Here is a 23,254-nt window from a genome sequence, read left to right as displayed (position 1 = left end):
ATATCTGCTTCTAGGCCAGAATAATTTTAGGTTTAAGTTGTTTTTTAAAAGCCAAGTTATAAATTTCAGTTCCTCATTCCCACCAAAAAGACCCCTAGAAGACAGCATATGCATTGTCATCACTCTTCCCCTCCCTGAAAGCTTTCCCTTTCTTTAACTTTGTCAAAGACATATCATTGATGTTAGGTTTTCCAATTAACTTCCCACTCTGGGGTATAGATTTAAATCTTTTTCTGAAGTCTTTTTAGGAGCGTGGAGTACCTGAATTCAAATTCCAAAGAAAAGCCCTCATTCCCATATTGTATATGTTGATTTCCAGGCCTCCTCAGCTCTCTAAAACTTTAACTATATAGAGTAAATTAGTTCTAACAAGTCTGTCACTGATTTAGGTATCAAATGCTTTCTCCTTTCCACATTACCCTTATTAACACTTGGACTTCCATAGTGCATTTCATCTAAGGATTTCTAATCACATTACAAATGTTATTTGTGCCTTACAACTCCCCTTAGTGTCCCTGAAGGGCATAAACCTCAGTACCAATGCAAAAAATGGTTATTAGTACAACTATAAAATTTACAATAATTTTAGAAAACATGTCTTTACTGAATTTCAGGAGAGAGAATTTCTTTCATACATATAGATTCAGAGATTACAAAGCCAGAAAGGACATTTGTGATTATCTAGTCTCATCTCCAAAGGACTTTCCTGATTTAATTCCTGTTTGAACTAGAGTACATCTTTTTTAAAAATTTCTAATCTTGATCTAAAAATAGCCAGTGATAAAGAATCCACCATAACCTTTGATAAATTATTCTAATAGTTAATTACCCTCACCTGTTAAAAATTTGCACCTTATTTCCAGGCTCAATTTGTTAAGCTTCAGCTTCTAAGACACTGGATCTTGTTATACCTGTCTGCTAGATTGAAGCGCTCATAAAAGTTTTGTTCCCAATTTAGTACCTATGGACTGTAATCAAGTCACCAGTAATCCTCTTTTTGTTAAACAAAACAGCCTGAGCTCTTTGAGTCTATCACTTTAAGGCATGCTTTCCCATTCTTTACAGTATTCAGTAGAGGTCGCCCATGGAACGTGAAGCGTAACTCACATATTTATGTTTTTGGCTGCTTATTTTATTAAATGAAATGTCCAGACTATCTGAAAAACTCCTAAGAAATCTTTGCTTTCCCCAAGTAAGTGACAAATATGAAAAGCTTCAAGGAAAACACACCTCTACCTCGATATACTGCTGTTCTCGGGAGCCAAAAAATCTTACCACGTTATAGGTGAAACTGCACTATATTGAACTTGATTTGATCTGCCGCAGCAGGAAGCCCCGCCGCCCCGGAGCGCGGCTTTACCACATTATATCTGAATTCATGTTATATTGGGTGGCCATACATCTGTACTAATCACCTCAAGGGCTGATGGCACAAGTTCTGGAATGCAGCTTTACAATTTTATTTTGCTTAGTTATTACATATTGTTTTATTGTATTTATGTTAGACAGATACATCTACATATTACTTAGTGTGATTTTTACCTTGAATAGTGTGATTGGTAGGAGTCTATAATTGTAAATTGGGGGTGAAGCTACTAACAACCAAGAGTTGTGATGTGTAGCTCTTAGTTTATCAAGGCCACAAAGCCTAACGCAAGAGCCTCTTATAACCCCTCTCTTCTTTTCAAAGAGAAAAAACGTCAGTTTTAAACCCATACAAAGAATTCTTGAAATATTTTGATTTAAACTGATTTCTTTTATATACATTCATTTAACTTTAAGGAAAGCACAAAGACAAAAGCAATGAGCTTAAAGTTGAAACCTTACAATCCTGCAGCATGTGCATTAGTAGATTGGGTGTTTTCAAGCTGAAGATGCTCCCAAGAGCATCCCGTGAAGGTATTGAACCAATTTAAAAAAAAAAAAGTGACAACAGCTGATATTTGGATCCTGCTAACACTCTGAAAGAGGTTTGTATTTAGTGAAACTACAGAAAGAGAAAGAAATAAATCTCCCTGAAATGAGATACCAGATCTCAGCACTCTCATCTCAGCATTGTCTGTTCATGTCATTCAAGCAAGTGGACAAAGCAGCACACAGTATCAAGCAGTAACCTTCCAGTTCAGCATTGCTTCTGCAGCACAATAAAATTACCAAGCCATTAACACCGTTGGTAAAATGATGTTTGCAAAAGCATTGCCAAGGGATTGGACTTAAATTGTTCTTGTAATAATTTTAATGTGTGTTGAAATGCTATTGTAATTTAAGGTACTAACAACTTCTCTTGTTAAACACCAGATTATTTAGACTGTGTACTTTTGGAGGAGGCAGCTTACCATAACAATGGTAGACAGAGAGAAATAGTGGGATTTAATTTGAATTTAAGATTCTCAGTATTCATTATTCACCTACCCCAAGACTACCCCTTAAAGTGAATTGTTGGGCTTAAGGAACTTCGCTATTTCAGTTGAACTGAACTGAAATATGGCCTGTGAAACTGAAGAAAGTACTCAGTTAAGATCACTTGCCTCTGCCCATTTACAAACTGTTTAGGTTATCCACGATAAAACAAGTGAGTACCAGAGGTGGGAGTAGAACCTAGGAATCCCACCTTTCAGTCCACAGCTCTCAATGCCTCCCAATTATAATTTTGCAACAAGAGCTCAAGCAGCTTTGCAAAAAAAGACCTAACAATTTTGACACAATCCCAGCACAAGTGTTACAGGCCTCCTTTCCTTTCTGCCGTGATGATTTATAATAGCAAAATATGAAATATTAATTTTACCCATCCATCATTGCAGTAAATGGGCCAGTAGAATTTTGCAAGTTAAAGAGAATACAAATCTGTCCATCACTGCAATGAAAATAACCATTTATAAAAGCTATAAATACATTTTAATATAATACTTTTTATGTAATAAAGGATTGGGATCCTGTTGTGCCAGGCAGGCACTGTGCAAACATATATGCAGACATGTTCTCTTCCCCCAAAAAGATTATAAACCCAGATTTTCAATAAACAGCCAGATGTTTTGCTCCAATAGGCTTAGCAAAAGCAACTGCTTGAAGCTGAACAGTACAGTACCTTGAAGTTGCCGAAGACGCCCTCCAGTGAGCTGGCAGAGTTGGCCATAAGATAAAGTAAATGTTTTCCCTTTAAACTGCAGCGTTACAGGCATGTTTGGCTGAATAGTTTTGTCTTGTGCTCCCGCTGTGGAGGCCGGCTGGCTTAGTTTTACTATCTTGTCACCTGGCAAAAACAGAAGGAAAAAGGTGCACAGCATTTAAATTGAGATGTTTCTCTTTCAACACCCCAAAACTTGAGGACTGACCCTACACATGCATTGTGTGTCACATTTCCAGATAGGAAAGCAGATCAGCCAAACTCCACATTTGGGTCATGAGCTGCACTTTGCCATGAGCTACTGCAGAGGTTCCCTATTCCAATCATAGCTTCTTCAGTACAATTCAGTGTTTTCTTTCCCTCCTCAGAAGTTGCAAATAAACTCTAATAGTTTGTTAGGTATGAAGCCACATCTAAATGATTGACAGAGACAGTCAGGAACAACAGGGCAACAGCTGTGTGGACACACTCCACATTTGCACTGTAAGTCGTATTTGCAATAATGTGCACATGCATTTTAAATTTCTCCCATATTGTGCAGGGCTTTAAAAAATATGGCTTGATATATTTTAGGCAGTAAGTGTACTTAGGAAATTGACTAAATTATCTAATAGGTCTTCTCCATCTCCAACTTCTGTTTCAATTCAAGATTTATTTTCTTGCTGACTAAGTAAGCTTTTAGATGGAATCTGATTATTATTATTTTACAGGGTCTTTTACTCTATCTCCAGTCCTACTCAATACTGGACTATGGATACTTTTCAAACAGATTTCTATTTATGTAACTACACAGACCTACATCATAAATAGGCTAACCATCAACACACAGAGAATTTAATAAAGGTGTAACAAGCAGGACTTCAGTTCCAGCTCTCAGTCACCTAAAATGAGTCAAGGTTTCAGAAGGCTGTGTCACATGATACAAGTCAGTGTTCAGCAACTCTAGTGGTTACTATGACAGGGGGTAAGACTAAGAAAGGCAAGTCTAGTTAGTCTATGTAGAGAGACAGTAAAGGTTGATACATGTCTGACACTAAGGATAGCAGGGGAAATATGTGGAATTGATTTAATCAAGATGAAAATCCATGGAATCCCTAGAGATTCCCAAACATTAAAATTTCCAAGTTTGCATAGCAACATTAATCTCCTCACAGAAGAAAAAAATGAATTATCTGTTTTGACTTTGAGAGAGAATTCAGGCTAGAGAACCTGAGCAAGTTACATTTAAGGGATATGGATAGTTCTCAAACCACAAGGAATATTTATTTTGTGCTGAAAAAGCTCTGGAGAGAAAAGAAAGTAACAACAATGCACTGGTATACAGATCAAACCTTTCTTATTACAATTTGCTGAAAATGTGGCAAGAGGCAATCTTCCTTGTCTTTTCACATGATGTGTTGCCATAACCGTTACTGTACTCCCTGTACGCCAGGATGGAGGAGTTGGGAAATCTACAATCCTACCTTCAGGTTTCTGTCCATATTCCACTGGTTGAAATAACCTAGATATATTAAAAAACAAAACAAAACAAAAAAACACACACACAGAAAAGGTATATTAGGAATTAATAAGAAATGCTATTAACCCTTTCATCCAAATACAAAACTCAAGTTAAAGGCCCAATTATTCTTTATAGTGGCTTAGAGGTTAAAGGAGCCCCACAGAGCACACTAGGAAGGAATCTGACTCTTTATCCCAGAGTTTACCAGCATGCAGAGGAGGCACATTCTCTGCTACACCACTTCAGAAGGTGCATTATACCCCAGGTACCCAGTCAGCTCCATAGGCTGGTACGGAGGGATATCAGGGTCATGGGCCTGCATCCTTCCCACCTCTTTTGGAGTGTTTCACTTCTCCTGCTCCCAACTCCCGCAGAGGTGTTAGCAAGGACCAATATCTATGCTTTACAGAGCACATGGTCTCAGTTGTGGCTGGCTGCAGCTCAGGGGCATGTGGGACAGGGACCCCTGTAATCACACATGCTTTGAGCACCTACAGAGCAGTCTCCAGAATAATCTGTAATTAGTGTGTATTTCTCCACTGAGAATAAGACTGCCTGTCACCAGAATTATGTGAAACTTTCTGTATATTAATTTAGCCGCCCTTTCAATTGTTAAGGTTCTTCCAATGACACAGATGTCTAATACAATCAGCATAGGATACTCTTACAGTCATCCACAAGCCAGATCTCACCTGAGCCTAAATGTCTACATGGCTATTTTTTAGCCCCACAGCCCAAGCCCCGCGAGTTCAAGTCAGCTGACCTGGGCCAGGTGCAGCCATGCTGAAGGTCTTTTATCCCTGTGTAGATGTACCTTTGTAGGTTACAAACAAAGTTGTTAACCAGCAAAAGACAGCCCCCTTTCTTTCAGGGGACAAACATATCATCTCAAGTAGCTGTCAGTTTGGGAGCAAGAGACAGGGAGTCAAACTGTGACCGTTCTGAACCTCTCCCCCACTACTGTTCCCTTTTTGACTGGCATTTCCAAAACCGCGTGTACCTGCTTGGTTTGAGCTTCATTGGGTTGGGTCTGGGTGAAGGATTAGGGGAGCTGTAGATCTCTTCAATAAGCTTTCTAGTCACCTTTTGTTTTGGTAGCACTTGTGCCTCATAGTCAGTCATTTTGTTTTCCATCCCAATCAGATCAAAGAGACAAGTGTCGGAATCCTAGTTTTAATTTAAAATAAAAAGTATTGAGAAAAATTCTAACAATTCCTAACCAGAAAATTAAGAAATACCAGGTTCTTTGTATTTTTTCGAGATCAAGTGTGATAAGAAACAGTAGGAAGACAAAGCAAGGAAAAGAAGAAAGATCAAACATCACATGGTTTTACATAAAGCAGTTACTTTAAAAGATTCTGGCAGAATAAGACAAAAGAGTGATAGGCTCAGGTCACCAAAAGTCAGGGATAGGATAGCAGTCTTCATTTAAAACATTCAATTGAATGTAATGTGTGTTTAAAGCATCTGTCTTCCCTAATTGGTTTCTCATCTTCCCCTCTTCCTAACATGGTAACTCAGGTCTCAATCCCTCTCCTTTTTTGTCTCTTATCATCTACTCTAGTTCTTCCATAAGCTTTTGGCCCTTCCCAATTCTCCATCAGGCTTGATATTTTGTAACTGCTTACAACCCAAAGATACATATGGTTTTTATTCTGTGCTTTTCCAGTGCCACTTTTTTATTATAATGATATATACTGACACCTTTAATATAGCTTTAAAAAACAGAAAATAAGGCTAGTAAGTATGTAGAAATGGTCTGGCCTACCACAGAGTTAATTTCTTTTGAGTACATCAGTCTCAGGTCAATTGGCCATTTTGGAAGTGAACGAACAAGCAGACAATGCCCATTTTCTCTTTAGGTTCACTGGAATGTGAGAATCTATACTCACTACTCAATAAAAACTTAAGAGGGGATCCACAAAAGGGACTAAGGTGTTCCATCACCAAACATCACAGCACGGCAGCTAACTTCTAGGCACCTGGAAAGTCACAGGAACAACACTACTATCCACAAAGCCCGAGTTAGGCGCCTAAGGCACCCAAACAATTAACAAGGAGAAATAGGTGCCTTTGACTGTGATCCACAAAGCCAGCAGGCTAGGCAGCTGGGCCACTTAAACTAGCCAATTGGAAATGCCAACCAAAGGGGTGTATGGTAAGCCCCATCATTCTCTTGGACTCAGGCTCCTAAATTGAGGCTGCAGGGAGCTGCCTATCTCTGCGAGCAATCCACGAACCAGGAGCAAAATAGGCATTTGGCTGACTGGGCCCAAAAGAAAACAGTCGGGGAGGGAAGGGGAATGACACACCTCCCTTATAACCTTTAGGCAAGTGGATAGAGTGTTCACCCAGGATATGGGAAATCCCCAGTTCAAGTCTCCCCTTTTGTTGAGCAGAAGAAGGGATTTGAATAGGGATCTGCCACCCCTCAAGTGAGTGCCCTAACCAATAGGCTACAGAATCATTCTAACTATCTTGGGCCCAATGAATATTTAATTATTCATCTATTTAATTAAAGTGAAATAACTTCAATAAGAGACTGAAGGAGCCCACATGAAAATATTCCACATTATAGTGATTAGGGCAGTCAGGGCGCAGGCACTCGGGCACACACACTGAATCTCTCCAGCTAGATTTGAAAAACAAATCTCAAGTGTCAAACCAAGTACACAAGGATTATTTTTAACATTAACTTTTCCACTAACCTTCCAAAGATCCCGTTCTAGTACCTTTAGTACTAGAGAAGCAGCTGTATATTCCAGTGTCTCTGATACATAGGAGGAGCCAGAAAGCCTGGTTTTTATCAGATCAGGATGATTACAGATCCTTTGGAGCTGCATCAGAACATGAAGGACACTGACAAAGTTTCCATTTTTAAGAGTTTCTTGGATTCTATTCATTAAATGAAAATAAATTTAAATGAAAAATAGATTTAGAAAAGTTAGTTTCCAGTAGCCTAGCCTTTCCAGCTCTCTGAACCATTCCACAGATAACAGAGGTGGTGGCATGTTCATTAATTGCTGATTCTAGAGTTACTATAAGATTATAAACTTCTGGAAAGTTTTATGAAAAATCTTTTTCACAATTCCTCTCATGTCTATGCAAAGCTAGCAGAACCGTAACTGCTTAGGTCCTGGTCCTGCAAACACTTAAGCATTAGCATAACTTCACTCTCTCCAATATAGTCCTATTGCCTTAAATGGAACTATTGACATGACAGAATTTATGAATGAATGTAAGTGTTCGCAAGATCAAGCCTTAGATTTTAATACCTGACCAAATATCTCAATTTCTTGAGAGTAAGAACTTGAAAAGTTCGCTGCAGAAAACAACAACAATTTAGACAAATATTCAAATAATATTTATGCTCTTTATTAGCATATCTTTCAGCTATTAAAATCACTTGAGAACTTAATCTAGATATGAGGTGTGGTATGTATGCATATGTTATGCTTATGGGAAACTTTGCGTATCATCCCACTGTCTGTAATTATGTGTAACTCATCTGTTTCCTTGTTAACTGAATTTACTCTTTCCTGCTCATGAACAACTTGTTTATTAAAAATATATTTAACATTTATGATTTTGAACATAAAAGACAGCAGTAAATTAATGTTAAACTAAATGATTATTGCATTTAGTAAGCAGATAACATACTGTAATTACGACATGTCTTCTAGTCACAAGGTTTAGGTTGGATGGTTCACACCAAAAGAATCTTCCTTCCCACCAATCTCCATTCCTATTTGCAGTAAGAAAACCTGAATATTCTCTCACTCTAATAAAGGCAACATTATGATTTACTGTTTGTTTGCTTTACCTTGGTTGTAATATCACATCTTCATACATAGCCTTCTGCCGATTAGAAAGAGGACATTTCAGCACATATTCATATTTCTTTGGTAATTGTTTTTCAACATGTCTTTTGGATCTTCGCAAAATAAATGGTTCAATTATCTAAAAGAACAAAGGCAAGTAATAATTAAGTGATTATTTACCTGTGGCAACTCACAATAGGATTAAAAGAGTATCTTAAAGGTGGACATACTTTGTGCAATCTTGTAGCCACTTTATGGCAATAATCTTGGGTGTCCTCATTGGCTGCTTTCACCAGGAAATCCAAGTAAGGTATGGAAATTCCTGGAATTAGAAAATGCAGCATGGTCCATAACTCCCTCAAGGCATTGGGCAAAGGAGTGTCTATCAGGAGCAAACGATGCTGGCTGTGAACAATAAGAAAAAGATGCAACTCTAGCATTAAAAATGAATTTAATAATTTAAAAAGAGTAATTTCCATTGCAAACAAATTAAAAGTTTTAAACAACAGTTATTTTGTGAACAAAATAATGGATAGAGACATGCAAGAGGAAATAGTTTATTAATGTTCCAGACCTCTGGAGATGGAAGAGCGCCTCCCAGTGCTTTTCAGTCATATTTTTAATTTTCTGCATGTCATCTACAACTAGGTACCTCCATCGCATTTTCCTCAAGGTTTGGTGGCCTTTAAACAGTTGCTTGTATGAGGCGATACATACATTAAAGCTATTGGGTTTCATCAACTCCTGCAACATACAAATCTTAAAGATTTCACCTTTATTCTCTTTTTTATTGGAATGAAGAATAAAGATTGGTGAGTGGGTCTCCTTTTGGGATTCAAATATATTATATGCAAAGTTTTACATTCAAAGAGTGTACTGAAATCAGCTGACACAGCCTTATTTAATTTTAGACTGTGGCTAAGTTATTGGGAACACAATAATATAAAATATAATCAATATGACTAGATAAATACTGATTAATAAACAACAGTGATTATTTTTTAACGTGTCAGTGCCTGGGCATAATTTTCTGCCTAACCCTGAGAATCATATAATCTTGGACATAAGTAATGGAGGCTGTTTTTCTCTGTTCAGCAAAAGTTGCTTCTGTACGCAATGCTAAAACAAGTTAAAAACAAATAGCTTCCTAGCCAGCCAAAAACTCCTGATAGTAAAAAGAAGTCCCCCATTTAAATTAGGTTTTCAAATCATTTGCTGAAATTGAAAGGCTCTGATTATATAGAAGCAAGCCTTTAGTTTAAATAAGAACTAAAGTATTGCAATATTTTTAAGAGAGTAAAAATAAAGATATCAATAGTATTCACTTTAATAGGAGTGAAATCTGCCAAGTAACTAACATTTTGTAAAGCCAAGTGAAAATCTTTAGGCAAATTCCACCAACGAGGGCCACAAGGGACTTATCTACTTGACTGCAAAAGTTGCTAGCCACTTGAGTAACCACGGACTTGATATTTTTGGGAAATGCAAACTAAAGGAACCTATTTAGAAACACAAAAGCACAAATAATTTTAACTACATGACTGAAAGAAAAAGTCAACAAAGATGCAAAAGGTAAAGAGACATACAACTGTCATGACCTGCGATTTCATTAACTGTCTCCTGCTCTGGCACTGCATGAAGCTAAGACAAAATGAGTATGTGAATTCTGTGGAGTATAAATGCATCAGAGAGGATGGGAAAACTACACCAAGTCAAAAATACTTCCTGCTATGAAGGACCTCTGACTTGAAGAGGAAGTGAAGTCAAACAGCAGCAACTAAAAAAGATGGACAACAGCCCCACAGAAGGCCCAAAGGGACTTTTGCAAAAAGCCTCATATGGCACAACCAGAATGCTCTTGGCAGATATTCAACATCCCTTACTGTGAAAGTTTCAAAAAATAAAAATCAGAGAACTCTGATCTCTATTATTTGTTTTGCACATAAAGTTGTTAAACTTTGAAACCTAAAAAGAAAGCAGACCATCATCAGCTGGCCACTGTAAAGCAGTTCCTGTTGGTAACTATGAAGTGCAGATCGCAAGCAAACCATGATTAGTGCTCTTTTGCTCACTCACTCTCACACACGCTCTCTCTGAAAGGAGACTGCTGCATAATCAGAAAACAACAAAGAATGCAGATGTAAGACCACCTTATAGAAGGGTGTCTGAATTAAAGCTTCTACCCACCTACATCAAGAGGCACCACTCATCTATAATGAGGATCAATAATTCCAAAATCATGTACTCAAAAACTAAAGTATTAGAAAACATTTACCACTCTGTGATTTTAGAATATAAATCTCAGAATAAGTTGCTGCATAGCTATATTTAGAAGATCGTGGATTGTAATGTTGTTATTTCTTGATCATTAATTTAACTCACAATGATACATGTTCTTTTAAGTTTTGTAAAACTTATATATAGTGATAATTGGATACATTATTGGATTAACCAGGGAGCAGGAAACAACTTGTAGATACAAAGTGTTTTCTCTTGAGGTAGCAGATAGAAAAGATTTCTTAATGACTCTTTCTTTACAATTGACTCTTTCCAAACTGCTTCCTATAAATCTGCATATTATTGTAGTGTTTCTAGCCACTGAGCTCAATGGAAAGACCCCTGTCAAACAGGCTAAATTAGCTATCCAGATACTTCTGAGATTTGTTTCTTGGTCATAATTTGCTGCCTCTTTTGGCATGTTTGTGCTATTGTAAACACCATGTTTTGGGCATGGATTTCTTACATTACCTGTTTGTTTTCTATAAGTTCTCTTTGGCTGCCAATACACAGAAGTTTCAACTCAGGGCACCAGTGTTTCAGTTCAGTCTCCCACTTTAGTATGTTACGGCTCTGTACAACAACAAGATGAGGACCCCAATTACCTACAAGGAGGTACAAATACAACATGTATTAGAGAAAAATGTACACATGTGAATGGCTTCACAATTCATTAAAAACTAATGCACAAACAGAAAAAGCTTAGTCAGAAGTCTTTATTTATTCTACCTTAATTTTCATGAGTAGAACAGATTTAAACTATTTTTTATCCTTTAAACATATATTCGACAATGAAGACATTATGTATATAGGTTTACAGTAAAAACTAAAAACCTCACACTTCATACCTTCATTACAAGCCAGGTGTGTGAAAAAGGCAATGACTTGCGTAGTTTTGCCAAGTCCTGCCTCATCTCCCAGAATACCATTGAGATTCTTCTTATATAACTTCACTAACCAGTCCAGCCCAATCTTCTGATACTCTCTAAGAGTCCCATACAACAGAGATGGAATATCGCCTTTTACTGCCGTTGTGATTTGAGCACTATCTTTAGGTAACAGCACTTCTGCAGCAGCAGCAACCTCTACTATGTCTCTCATGTGTTTCATTGCAGCACTTGTTTTCTCTGTACTCTCATGCTGATCAATTCTGAGGAGTGACTCAATGAATATTACTTCCTTCAGTGGGCTCGCTCTCTCACTTACAGAGTCTTCCATTTCTGAACAAAAGTAATAAAATTCATGAAATTTCCTGTACCTGTGATGCGTGTTTCAGTAACAACTGATGTACATTTTTGAATGGCATGTCTGTATATTGCATTTCAGCTGTGCTAACCATTGGGATATAAGAATTCTGGACTGGGACAATATATATATATATATATACACACACACACACACACACACACACACAGAGATTTTTTCATATATAAATAAATTTAACATTTCTCCAGATCAAGTATATTTCAGGAGATCAGCATTATCTTATAAAAAGGCCTCTTACAATATACATGTTGGAAAGATACCAATGCTAGAAAGACTTTTTACAAAAGAAAAAACCCTCCTACACATTGTTTATCAAATGTGGGTTCAATCTTCCTACCTTCTTTGGCTAAATCAGTCAACTCAATTTGATGACCCATGTTTTCTTTTTCAGAATTTCGCACTTCAGCATTCTCTTCATCTATCTCTAAAACCAAGCATTATTGATATTGTGAGTAAAAAAGGCTAGAAATTTAATTTCTCTGTTTACAGTTACAAAGTCACTTCTTGTCATTTAATCGCTAAGAATTTTCTACCAGCAGTGAGCCAAATTTGTCCCTCATGTAACGCAACTTAGGTCAGCATTACTGTCATTAATGGACATGATATGCATTTACAGTTGTGTTGTACCTGTAATAGCTCCAAAGATAGTCAAGAAGGCCGAGAACTGTCATTTTAAAATGTTGTGTGTCAGATTTAGTACTGAATAAGGAATAGGTGAATTTCACCCACTTTCTCCTAAATGAAATTAAAGACAAGCTGCTTTTCACATCATAAGTAAAGCTGTAAGAAAGTTGTGATATTTTTGTTCAAAAGTTGTGGCCACAGTTTGTTAAAGCTGCAGTTTCGGCGTGGTCACACTAAAAAGGCAACTTTGCCCCATATCCAGGCTTGCTCCACCCCATCATGGGGAGACTGGAAAGAAATTTCCATTGCAAAATGGAGCAGGTAGGAGAGCACAGACCGAGCAACCCTGCCCCAGTAACAGCAGCACAAACTCTCCCTTTCAATCCCTCCCCTCACAGTGCAGGTCCCTACCGGGCCAGGCTGCCAGGGGCTCATTTCAGCACTGCCAGTCCCTGGACACTGCTGCCAGCAACAGGGACTAAACTCTTCCCCGCTGGCTCTAGGAATCTCTGTTCCCTGCCTGTCCGACAAGGAGAACAGCTTGGCTTGACATGGTGAACAGGCAGCCAGACCAAATTTAAGCAAGTGGTGTGGCAACCTAATGCACAAGGTTGAAACATAGGGATGCCATTTCAAACCAGACTGTTCTCCTTGTTGGCAAGGAGTAGAGGTACACAGAGCCAGCTGCAGAGAGGCTGGTCCTTGCTGCTGGCAGCAGCATCCAAGGGCTGGAGGCGCTGAAATTTGTGACAACTTTAAAAGCTTGTTTTGTCTGCTAAAAGATGCAGTTTGCAAAACAAAGGCATGGCCCAGGATTTTCTTACACCCTTAATCATAAGGGCATTTTAGCAGAAGATATTCCTTACTAATTATTTCCATGCTCCACAATGTGTTTTCTTAAAAGCTTCTTCAAAATTTAAGACAAAAGGAACATGCATATGATTAAACAATCATTAGGCTTTGAAAGCCCAATTTCAAAACAATACATACAATTGGGGCAATTTTGTCTTTAAGCGAGTGAGTTTATGTTCTTAAATTTCTAATTTAATTAATTCTTACCGATAACTTCACAGCAAACCCTGTAACTACAACTGAAAAAAAGAAAAAACAACAGACCTTCATGATCAGTAAGCAATGTGGTTGCTTTTCTTTTTCTCCCAGATATTGCTGAATCCTAAACAATAGAAAAATAGAGTTTATTTTACATAAATTATAAATCCCAAACCTTCAACATGCAAGATGCAAAATAATCAGTAAGCAGCTGTAATTCCATACGACCATTTCAAAACTTCCAAAGACAAACCGCATGTTACTTTCCCTCCCTGCCCAGACTCCCTCCCAAATATAATTATACAATAGTACAAGGCCCCAATCCAACAAACACAGGCATTAATCTGGACAACTATACACCTCTAAAGTCCATACTGAGATTTAAATGAAACCGTGTGGGGACAGGATACTATACTAACGTATCTAGTTTTCAGACTGAGGTTTAAGCATATTTTTACCGAGACTAAGTTAGATTTAAAAACAACCACCATTAACTATCTGCATGTCTTACGCTGACCACATGAAAACAAAAAAATCATCTCACTGTAATTAGCACTCATTTCAGGACTGTAAAATTAACACAAATAAAATAAGAAAGTAAGCTCACTAATTCATTCTGATTTAACAGTAGTTACCTGAATTCTCATATCTTGACCTGAAAGATAACACATTAGACACTGTTTTTATATTGATTAACATAAAGCACATCTTACTGAAAATTATTCAACATGTTTCTTCATTTTTTAAATCAATTTCTTCAAGAATATATGAGATCATTCATGATTATGTGCCAAGTAAAAAGTTATAAAAAAAGCATGAAGAACTAAAATCAATGAGCCCTGTAGCTTTAACTAATGTTCAGATTTAATTCTCGGGCCAAATTCAGCTCTGGCATACGCAAGTACAACTCCACTGAAACAGGCGGGAGCGGTATTAGCGCATCCTATCTCTCAGAAAACCATGAGATGTGCCAAATTAAACCCACATAGGAACAAGAGTTTAGCAACAAAGGCTGCAGGCTAATGAACTCTCAGTGAGAGCTTTAGTACTTCTAGGTATTATGTTCAAATATATCTACTCTAAAAGCAGCACAAGTAAAGTTCTAGTTAAACTGGGAAAGATAAAAGTTAATAAGGATACAAAACTAGGACCAAGGCATTTGTTTTTAAATTGTATTTTGATAGCCTTTCACCATTTCCATCTTGTGAGAATCTTCTGAAAAACATCTTGATAAAACAGCCATGTACCTCTTTTTGAAATTTCTTGTACATTTGAGGTTTTTTTCATTCTTTCTTCTTCTACTTGCAGTTTTAATTCTACCACCTAGAAGAGGAAGTGTGAGGTGAAAGGAAAGCAATAAACATTAATGAAGTTAAATGCATTTAATCTTAAAGAGAACTATGAATTTCCTTATAATCCTTCATCAACAGGACAGGCACCCTTTACATGCACTCCTCCTTCCAATCAGGTCACTTAACTGCTGCTTTTTGTCATTTTAAGAAGCCTTCAAATATAGAAAATTTTAAACCAGTGTTGAATGCTGAAATTTTACAGATATTGATTTTTAAATGAGATCCTGAGGCAAGGGTGGCTCTTCCTTCCAGAAAACTAATGAATCTTTAATCTTGAAGAATAACCAGATACTACAGTGATAGGCACATTAGAAACAATAATATTGGGCCAGATCCTCAGCTATGGCCATAATGCAGAGTTCAATTAACGGGGAGGAGTACCAAAATGGCTTCAAAGGTCTCCTCAGCACTGCCCAGATCCTGATGCTGTTTTATGCATGCCAGCCCCCTTGCTCTGCATTAAAGCTGCCTAAGGAATGATCCAAATTATGTCAAGTTTTAATGTTTATAGGGGGCCAAACATGCAGCCCAGGATCTGCCTGGCCTAAGACAGTGTCTCAACCATGCCCCTTTTCTCCAACACTACATGAGACCTTGCCTTGGCTCTAGTACACTGCAAGATCATCCCTGCACCATACTACTCTGCCAGTGCAGGACAAAGCAAACAAACTAGCCACATTTGAGGAGATGGCGCAATAACTTTTCAATAGCACCACTGTACCTCTTTAAACATTTCTGCATTTATACTTTCACAATACATTTACCTGTTTAATGCTGGACCAGAAATGTTCAATTTCTCTAGCAGTAGAAGCAGCAATGCGCCTCAGTCGATTTTGTTCTGCTTTCTTGCTTCTCTCCTTATGAAGTCTCTTATCTTCATGATAGCGCACTGCATTTCTGATCAGCTGGACAAAAGCATTAGTTTTGTTTTAAAGTGTAACACCAACTAGCTCTATGCTTCTCACTTTGTGCCTCACACTGGAGAAGAAAACAAAAGAATATATCCTGAAAAGATATACAACTAAAAAAACCCTAGGCCTACTTTAAGCAAAGCATGCCAGGAATACACACACTCTAAGGGTCTGTTTATACCATAAAGAAAAACCCCATCGCCAAGTCTCAGAGCCCAGGACATTGACTTTGGGTTCATGGAGTCTGGGCTGCAGGGCTAAAAACAGCAGTATAGACATTCAGGTTCAGGCTGGAGCCCAGGCAACCTGGTGAAAACCTGGGGGACGGAGAGGGTGTAATTCTCCCCACTTGCCCGGGTCCAGAGCCTGGGCTCCAGTCTGAGATGCAACATCTATGCTGCTATTTTTAGTCCAGGAGACTGAGCTCTGCAAGCCAAAGTCAACTGACTTCGGCTCTGACACTCAGTGTTGCGGGCTTTTCTTTGCAGTGTAGACATGCCTATAATTATATATTAGGGTAACCATTAACTGATCTCTTGGTGAGGAGAGAATAATGCTCAATAATTTAAATGCGCATGGATTGAACTGTCTTTGCAGACTTTCATCATTTAAATGAAAGCTAATTCAAGACACAGAGAAGAGATTTCTTATGTTCTAATTTACATTCATTTCACCTACAATAATAACCTAGTATACATTCACTTCACCTACAAGAATAACCTAGTGCCCCAATATATAATCACCTAGCACCAGTGCTTTTGAGAGACCTAAGTTCCTATACTGAAGACAAAAGGTCACTATTTTTAGAACTTTAGAATTCTCTGAAAATATAAGTGTTTTATGAAGTGCTTTACACAAATATTACAAGTTTACAAATATGCTTGTTTTCCTCAGGGAGACTGAAAATGGCCCAATGTCAGTGGCAGAGCCAGAAATAAAACTCTTGCATTCTGATTCTCAGTATCCAGGTTCTAACCATGAGAATGCAGCTCATTCTTCCATGCTGTGTGTTAGAAAGAATCATATCCATATTACCTTCTTAGCAGTTGCTGTTTTCCACCTTCTCTCTTGAACAAAATCGGTTGCCATCCATTGCATTTCTTCCAGTAGAAAATCCTGGTGAGATTTGGATCTTGCAGCCTCTTGAAGTTTGGGCAATCGCCTTAGGGACCATAAACCTTCTTTCCTGAGGTCTGCTATTCGTTGATGTACTTGGTTTTCCTTAAAAATATGCAAAACTATACTTAGTTCTGTTGCTGCATAAACAAAAAAGGATGGTCACAGAAAGAAGACATGATTTTTTGACTGAAATGAATGATGGAAGGAAAGTATAACTCCATCTGCAGAAACACTTCATGCATTTTATGTCACATTTTATTTAAAAAAAATATGAATAACTGTTCAAGAAACATTAATTGTTTGCATAAATCCTCAAATGGAGAGGAACACAGGATGGAGTGGTGCTCTTTGGAAGATTTCAGAATAGATGTTTTGAAAAGGTGAAAATCATCAGTGCAGAAGTTTTTTCCCCCCCAATGCAGGTGGTCAGACTAGATGATCATAATGGTCCCTTCTGACCTTAAAGTCTATGAGTCTATATCACATTTTTTAAAAGAATTTTCAAAGCCTACACATCTGACTACTGATTACTGAGGGGAGGGATAGCTCAGTGGTTTGAGCATTGCCCTACTAAACCCAGGGTTGTCAGCTCAATCCTTGAGAGGGCCATTTAGGGAAACTGGGGCCAAAATCTCTCGGGGGATTGTCCTGCTTTGAGCAAGGGATTGGACTAGATGACCTCCTGAGATCCCTTCCAACCCTGACATTCTATGATGGCTGGCTCAGATATGATTCCATTTCATTCTCCTTTCTTATTCTGAGAACCAAGTAGCAAATAATTTGATGAACATTTAAACAGAGAGCAGAAAACTACATGTGGAGTTCCTCCATTTATCCTATCATTTCATGAATGGAAGCTTTGCAAAGGTAGTGCCAAAGATTGAACTTGCACAATTTACTGGATTCTTTTTAAGCATTTCTGTAGTTGGCTCTTGTGCATACACAACTTATACAACTACTGTTTGGGATTTCTTCCCTCTCACTGCTCACACACTGGGTAAGAGAAAATTCAAAATAATTTCTTTTGTTTAATTGCATTTCTGATTACAAAACAGGTTATACCACCTCTCAGATATCATTATATGGAACAGATTCTATTTCCTTGGAGGAGTGTCTATCAAACCTTTTCATGCCTTTTCTTACTAGAGATAAAAATGATAAATGTCTCAATGATGTCTCCCATAACTGATATCATGAGGCCCAAGTTCTTTTCCTCCAAGAAAATCTTTTTAAAGCATTTCCTTTCTAGAAAAGGAATGATGTCGCTCACTGAAGTTAAATATAATACTCTATCAATATTTATAAAGCACATCTTGCTGTAGTATGCAGGTAGGTGCATGATAACTACATGCTGAGCGAAATTCACACCAGTGCAAAGGATCTGCATAAGACTTATGCAAAACTTCATGAAACTCTATGCAAAACTGAGTAGATTCATAATACTGCTTTCCTTTTCAACAAAGGACTACTCTATTAGTACTCTATTAGTCTCTTCAGTGTATAGTTCAGGGGTGGGCAAACTACAGCCCACAGGATTGCCAGGCCCGTGGTGCCGGGGGTGGGGAGGGGAAGAGGAGGAGATTGCCTGCCCTGGCCCTGCGCCTCTCCCCCAGAAGCAGCCAGCACTACGTCCCTGCGGCCACGGGCGAGGCAGAGGGCTCCACACACTGCCGTCGCCTGCAAACATCGCCCCTCACAGCTTCCATTACCAGGGAACTGCAGCCAGTGGGTGCTTTAGGGGAGGTACCCGCAGGTGAGAGCAGCTTGCAGAGCCCTCTGCCCCCACCCTTCCCCGGGACCACAGGGATGTGGTGCCAGCCACTTCTGGGAGCAGCGCAGGGCTGGCAGGGAGCCTGCCTTAGCCCTGATACATGCCATTGCCACCCCAGAGCCACTCAATGTAAGTGGCGCCGGGTTGGAGATCTCACCCCGAACCCCTCCTGCACCCCAACCCCCTGCCCTTAGCCCCTTCCTGCACACAACACCCCCTCCCACACCCCAACCCCCTGCCCAGCCCTACATTCGTGGCCCTGCATGCAATTTCCCCACGCAGATGTGGCCCTCAGGCCAAAAATCCTTAAGAGAATACAGCAGCAGAAAGGCTATGAAACAGAGTTTAGCCTACCTTCAAACTTGACATGGTAAGAGACCCAGAACTAGACAAAAAGATTACAACATTATGTCTTCGTTCCTAGGATTCTCTCTCTATCACAGTCAAACAGAACTACCCAGTTGTGTTAAACAAACAATATAATAGAGGAAAATCTGCATGCATTTCCCAGAGCATAACACACAAAACCACACTTTCTAAACATTTCATACAAGACAATGCGTGTATAAAAAAGTTTTAATCAGAATACCAACTCCAACACAGCAACAGGTAACAGTGACACCTGCGTCTGGATATGGAGTGCTAGCTGTACCTGCTGTTGAAGAGATGTCATGAGCTGGCTATATGGAGAAGTAGTGATGGAAATACTTTGTGTCTGGGACTCCATTTTCTGAAGCTGTTCTGGAAACTCTCCGACAGGTGGTTGTGCTGTGAAAGCTACAATGAAGCTGGGAAAGCCACTGTGAAGACGTCAGCAGGTTGCTGCCTCCCAAGCAGCTGAGATGGAGGAGTATGAGAACTTGCCACATTTTCCAGAGACAGGTGCTTGGATGTATTATTTTACTGTTGTTGGCTTTGTTTCTGTCCTGCAAGTTGCACTGTTTGAGGAGAGTGAAGCATTCTACCTGCAAAGCAAAAGAAAATCCAACATATCAGTTTTAAGGGTTGACATTCTGCTAATTTAACTACTGAAATATTAAGATAGCAAAAGGGAACACACAGAGATTTTTGTTAACCAAGTTGCTTTATCACAGGACACCATCACTATAATTACATACCGAAAAACTACAGCTAACAAGCTGCAAAGCAATCAGTGTTTTAAAGTGTGCTGTATAGCAATGCTGCTCTTTAAGCTGATGATAAACTAATTTTCTGTTTATAAACATGCAAGATAAAGAGGTGTGAACCAGGCAATCAATTTCATATTAGTCAGAGTATCAAATGATCAAAGGCGCAACTTCACTAAAACAACAATTAAGAAAAACAGCAAATTAGACACAGAGGAGTAAAATATCCAACCCAGTGCTCTGAGAATGAGATGTGCAACTCTCACCAAGGTTACCAGGAATTTACCCCAGAGGATTTTTATGTTAGATTAATTGGTATTAGGTGTAATGTTCCAATTAGAGAAAAAATAATTTAAGCAATTATCTTTAATTAGAAAGGTAAAACTAGACTAGTCATGGACATTTGCATTATTAAACATTTACTATAAATCTTTGGTATCAGTAGTGGGTATATCAGTTTTATTCTAAAACTTTTACCTTGTATCATTGGCATTAGCTGTTGAAGAGGAACTTCTGCAGCCACAAACTTCCATTATAACTGTTTTCACAGTCAGTCATTTTTTTTCCAGACACTCCTCCTCACCGGAATCACTCTGGTCATTTTTACGGTAGTACAGTGGGCCCCAACACCAAAATCCTTACTTGCTAGAGTGGCCTTATTAACAACAGTGGCCCATTTCTACAATGGAACACCTCAAGTCCCACTGATTTAAAAAAAATTGAGGGCACTCAGCAATTTACAGGTAGATCATAACTCAATCTTTACTTTAGTTCTGTAATGGATACTCTCATAGTTGCACAACTTGAACAAATTCTAGGTATGATCTATTCTGAAAACTGTACAGCAACAAGCAGGATGCAAAATCCACCCTTAAAATGCCAGGACAAGGGAAATTCAAACAGTGCAGAGTCCAGAAGTAAATAAATTAGACAAAATTAACAACAAACCAAGAGGAACTAAGTTGTGTGCTGTACTGTTATCAAAACTAGCCATGAAATTTTAGTGGCAAAGTTTTATTGTTTTTAATTGATGAGAGATGCAGTCAAAAGTAGTGAATTCTTCTATAACATATCAAATTCAATGAAGGGAAAAATCTTGGGAAGATACATAAGTTAGAATTTTTTAGCAGCATTTGAAATAGTTGCTGCTAAGATAAAAAAACAATTTCTAACTTGTATCTAGAGATAGGTGGGCAGTTGCAAGAATATATCTCCATCTGCCTTTTTCTGTCACAATCTTTCCCCGGGAGAAAATATTTTGAAAAAAGAAAATAATTATCCTTTTAAATTCCTCAGAACTATGCACCATTTTATTGATAATACTCCATTATACAGCTGTTTCACTGAAATCATAAGAGGAAAAAGGATATTTTACTGTGAACCATGTATTGTATCTAATAGATTTCTATCACAGTGGAAGTATGTGCAATTATGAAGGCCTCTCACAATTGGAACCCTTGTATTAAATTCAACTCAGACCAAAAGAGTTTTTAAAACCTCCTTCCTAATATATAAGAATTTAAGAATTACAAAGCTTCCCATGATAGAAACCCATAACATTTTATAAACAACAAGCACCTCAACCATAGCCTTTACTGATGCTATGGATCGTGACTGAGGTGTAGCAATATAGCAGAAAGTGGCTGAGAGAGGTGTAACAAAGAGAGAAAGAAAAGAGAAAATTAGTCAGAACCTATACAGGTGACAAAGAGAATTAAGCCATTTGTATTTCTGTTATTGTATGACAACTTTCTAAAACATCAAGATGAGATAAACTAATGAAGAACTTTGGAAAGGAAGGAAAACAATTCAGTTTTGAAATTAAATAGGCTTCAAATTACCAGCAGTGGACACTACGTGATTAGAAAACTTGCTTCAGATCACAAAAGGGCTGCAATCTAAATAAGAATATAGCTAAGTGACATAATTAAGAACAAGAATGTAATGAAGCAAACAAGGTTAAACAAATCCTGTGCAAGAGTAGCTCAAAAAGGAGGCGATGGTCAGCTAGGAACTCAGCGGCCCCCTGAGCCTGCCTGCCAGTCCTTGCACTGCCAGCCCACAGGTTGCCACTGAAGATCAGCTACAGAAAGCACCAGGCTGGCCCTTCTCCCAAACTCAAGAGTTTCTCCCTCACCCCTCCAAGACAGTCTCCTCAGAACTTCTCCCCTTCTCCTCCAGGAGACCCAACCTCAGCATTTTCACCATGCCTCTTTTAGCTCATTTTTAATCCACTTGATGTTCTATCATATACAATGGGTCTGCTCAATTACCTTTCTTGAAGCACTTGATGGCGTTAGAAGCTGCCCTTGGATACTAGTATTGATTCTTGTTGGCATATTAGTAGTTTTCATATGACATGGGCTAGTTACCGACAATGTTTGCTTCACTAGATACAGGTCCAAGATGCTGAATGAAACAATCTATGAATGAGGTTGTCAAAAGCCTGCATTCCCATACAACAGCAGTTGCTCCAGAATATGGAAGTTGTTCCCTGGCTTGAGCTTTCTTGATACACAAAAAAAGTACACAATTTGAAGGCCTCAGACTGATTAATCTCCCAAACACACCAACATTTGCAAATCTTGGTGTTACATACCAAAACCAGGATCTAGAATGTCTACCTAAACATTTGGTAATAACTGCACCAGAAAAGAGCTGGACTGTGTAGGGCTTTGAGAATGAACTTGTTGGAGCAATGGCAAAATAACTGGAATATGTGCTAGAGATCCATGTTCAAACCTCCTTTGCAGAGGGCTAAACTGAAAACTTGACAATGTTGGATTTGGGATTAGCAATGGGATAAACACTATCTGCTGGATTCCTAGAGCTACTGGTCCAACTGCAGTGTCATGTTCTCATTCTGCCCAGCTACTGGAATTCAACTCATTATAAATAGCTATATTTGGAAACTGTGGTGCAGGCAGGCTTCCAGAGGATATGTTTCTTAAGGGCAGAGAATAGAGGGAAGCAGCACAGCAACTTAGATATCATACATCAAAACAGATCTGATCGGTAGCATCTATATTTCTCTGCACACCCAATTTACCTTAACAATAGAGATGACTAAGTCCATAGGGAAACAACATTAACGCAGTAACTAATATCCATAAAAGCAAGGAAGTTCCTAGTTAAAGTAAAACATACATGTATCCAGTATACGCCATATACTCCTCACTTGGGTATCTGCTTTGACCATGTCTAGACTAGGAATCTTGTTTCCTTGCTTTTAGTCTTCTATTGCAAGTTAAATATTTAGGATTGTGTGCATAGGTGGCAGGTTATATGGGCTCGAGGTGCCCGGGTTCCAG

At 38.5% G+C, this 23,254-nt stretch overlaps 1 protein-coding gene and 1 long non-coding RNA gene across 2 annotated transcripts in view; one reads left to right on the top strand and one right to left on the bottom strand.

Annotated features, from left to right (window-relative positions):
- Positions 1-22,451, bottom strand: part of LOC115660844 (E1A-binding protein p400-like) — a 52,910-nt gene extending 30,459 nt beyond the window's left edge. Inside the window, exons 1-17 of the mRNA XM_030582620.1 lie at positions 20,421-22,451; positions 19,469-19,781; positions 16,962-17,147; positions 15,780-15,920; positions 14,911-14,986; positions 14,299-14,318; positions 13,730-13,787; positions 12,327-12,413; positions 11,572-11,943; positions 11,195-11,328; positions 9,021-9,190; positions 8,677-8,851; positions 8,449-8,585; positions 7,334-7,520; positions 5,626-5,792; positions 4,456-4,625; positions 3,086-3,250 (exon numbers count right to left, since the gene is read on the bottom strand). Coding sequence (XP_030438480.1) covers positions 3,086-3,250; positions 4,456-4,625; positions 5,626-5,792; positions 7,334-7,520; positions 8,449-8,585; positions 8,677-8,851; positions 9,021-9,190; positions 11,195-11,328; positions 11,572-11,943; positions 12,327-12,413; positions 13,730-13,787; positions 14,299-14,318; positions 14,911-14,986; positions 15,780-15,920; positions 16,962-17,147; positions 19,469-19,543 — 2,320 coding nt within the window. The 5' untranslated portion in view covers positions 19,544-19,781; positions 20,421-22,451. The remainder of the gene's footprint in view (positions 1-3,085; positions 3,251-4,455; positions 4,626-5,625; positions 5,793-7,333; positions 7,521-8,448; positions 8,586-8,676; positions 8,852-9,020; positions 9,191-11,194; positions 11,329-11,571; positions 11,944-12,326; positions 12,414-13,729; positions 13,788-14,298; positions 14,319-14,910; positions 14,987-15,779; positions 15,921-16,961; positions 17,148-19,468; positions 19,782-20,420) is intronic.
- On the top strand, positions 710-22,347 carry LOC115660846. Its single transcript, XR_004002961.1, has 3 exons — positions 710-872; positions 15,000-15,005; positions 22,337-22,347. It is a non-coding gene; the product is annotated as an uncharacterized LOC115660846 (long non-coding RNA).
- Positions 22,452-23,254: the final 803 nt, after the last annotated feature.

The sequence above is a fragment of the Gopherus evgoodei genome, chromosome 13 (assembly GCF_007399415.2).
Source record: "Gopherus evgoodei ecotype Sinaloan lineage chromosome 13, rGopEvg1_v1.p, whole genome shotgun sequence".
Classification (NCBI taxonomy): Eukaryota; Metazoa; Chordata; order Testudines; family Testudinidae; genus Gopherus; species Gopherus evgoodei.
Note: the sequence above shows the minus strand (reverse complement) of the source record. Positions and strands in the feature narration are given on the sequence as shown.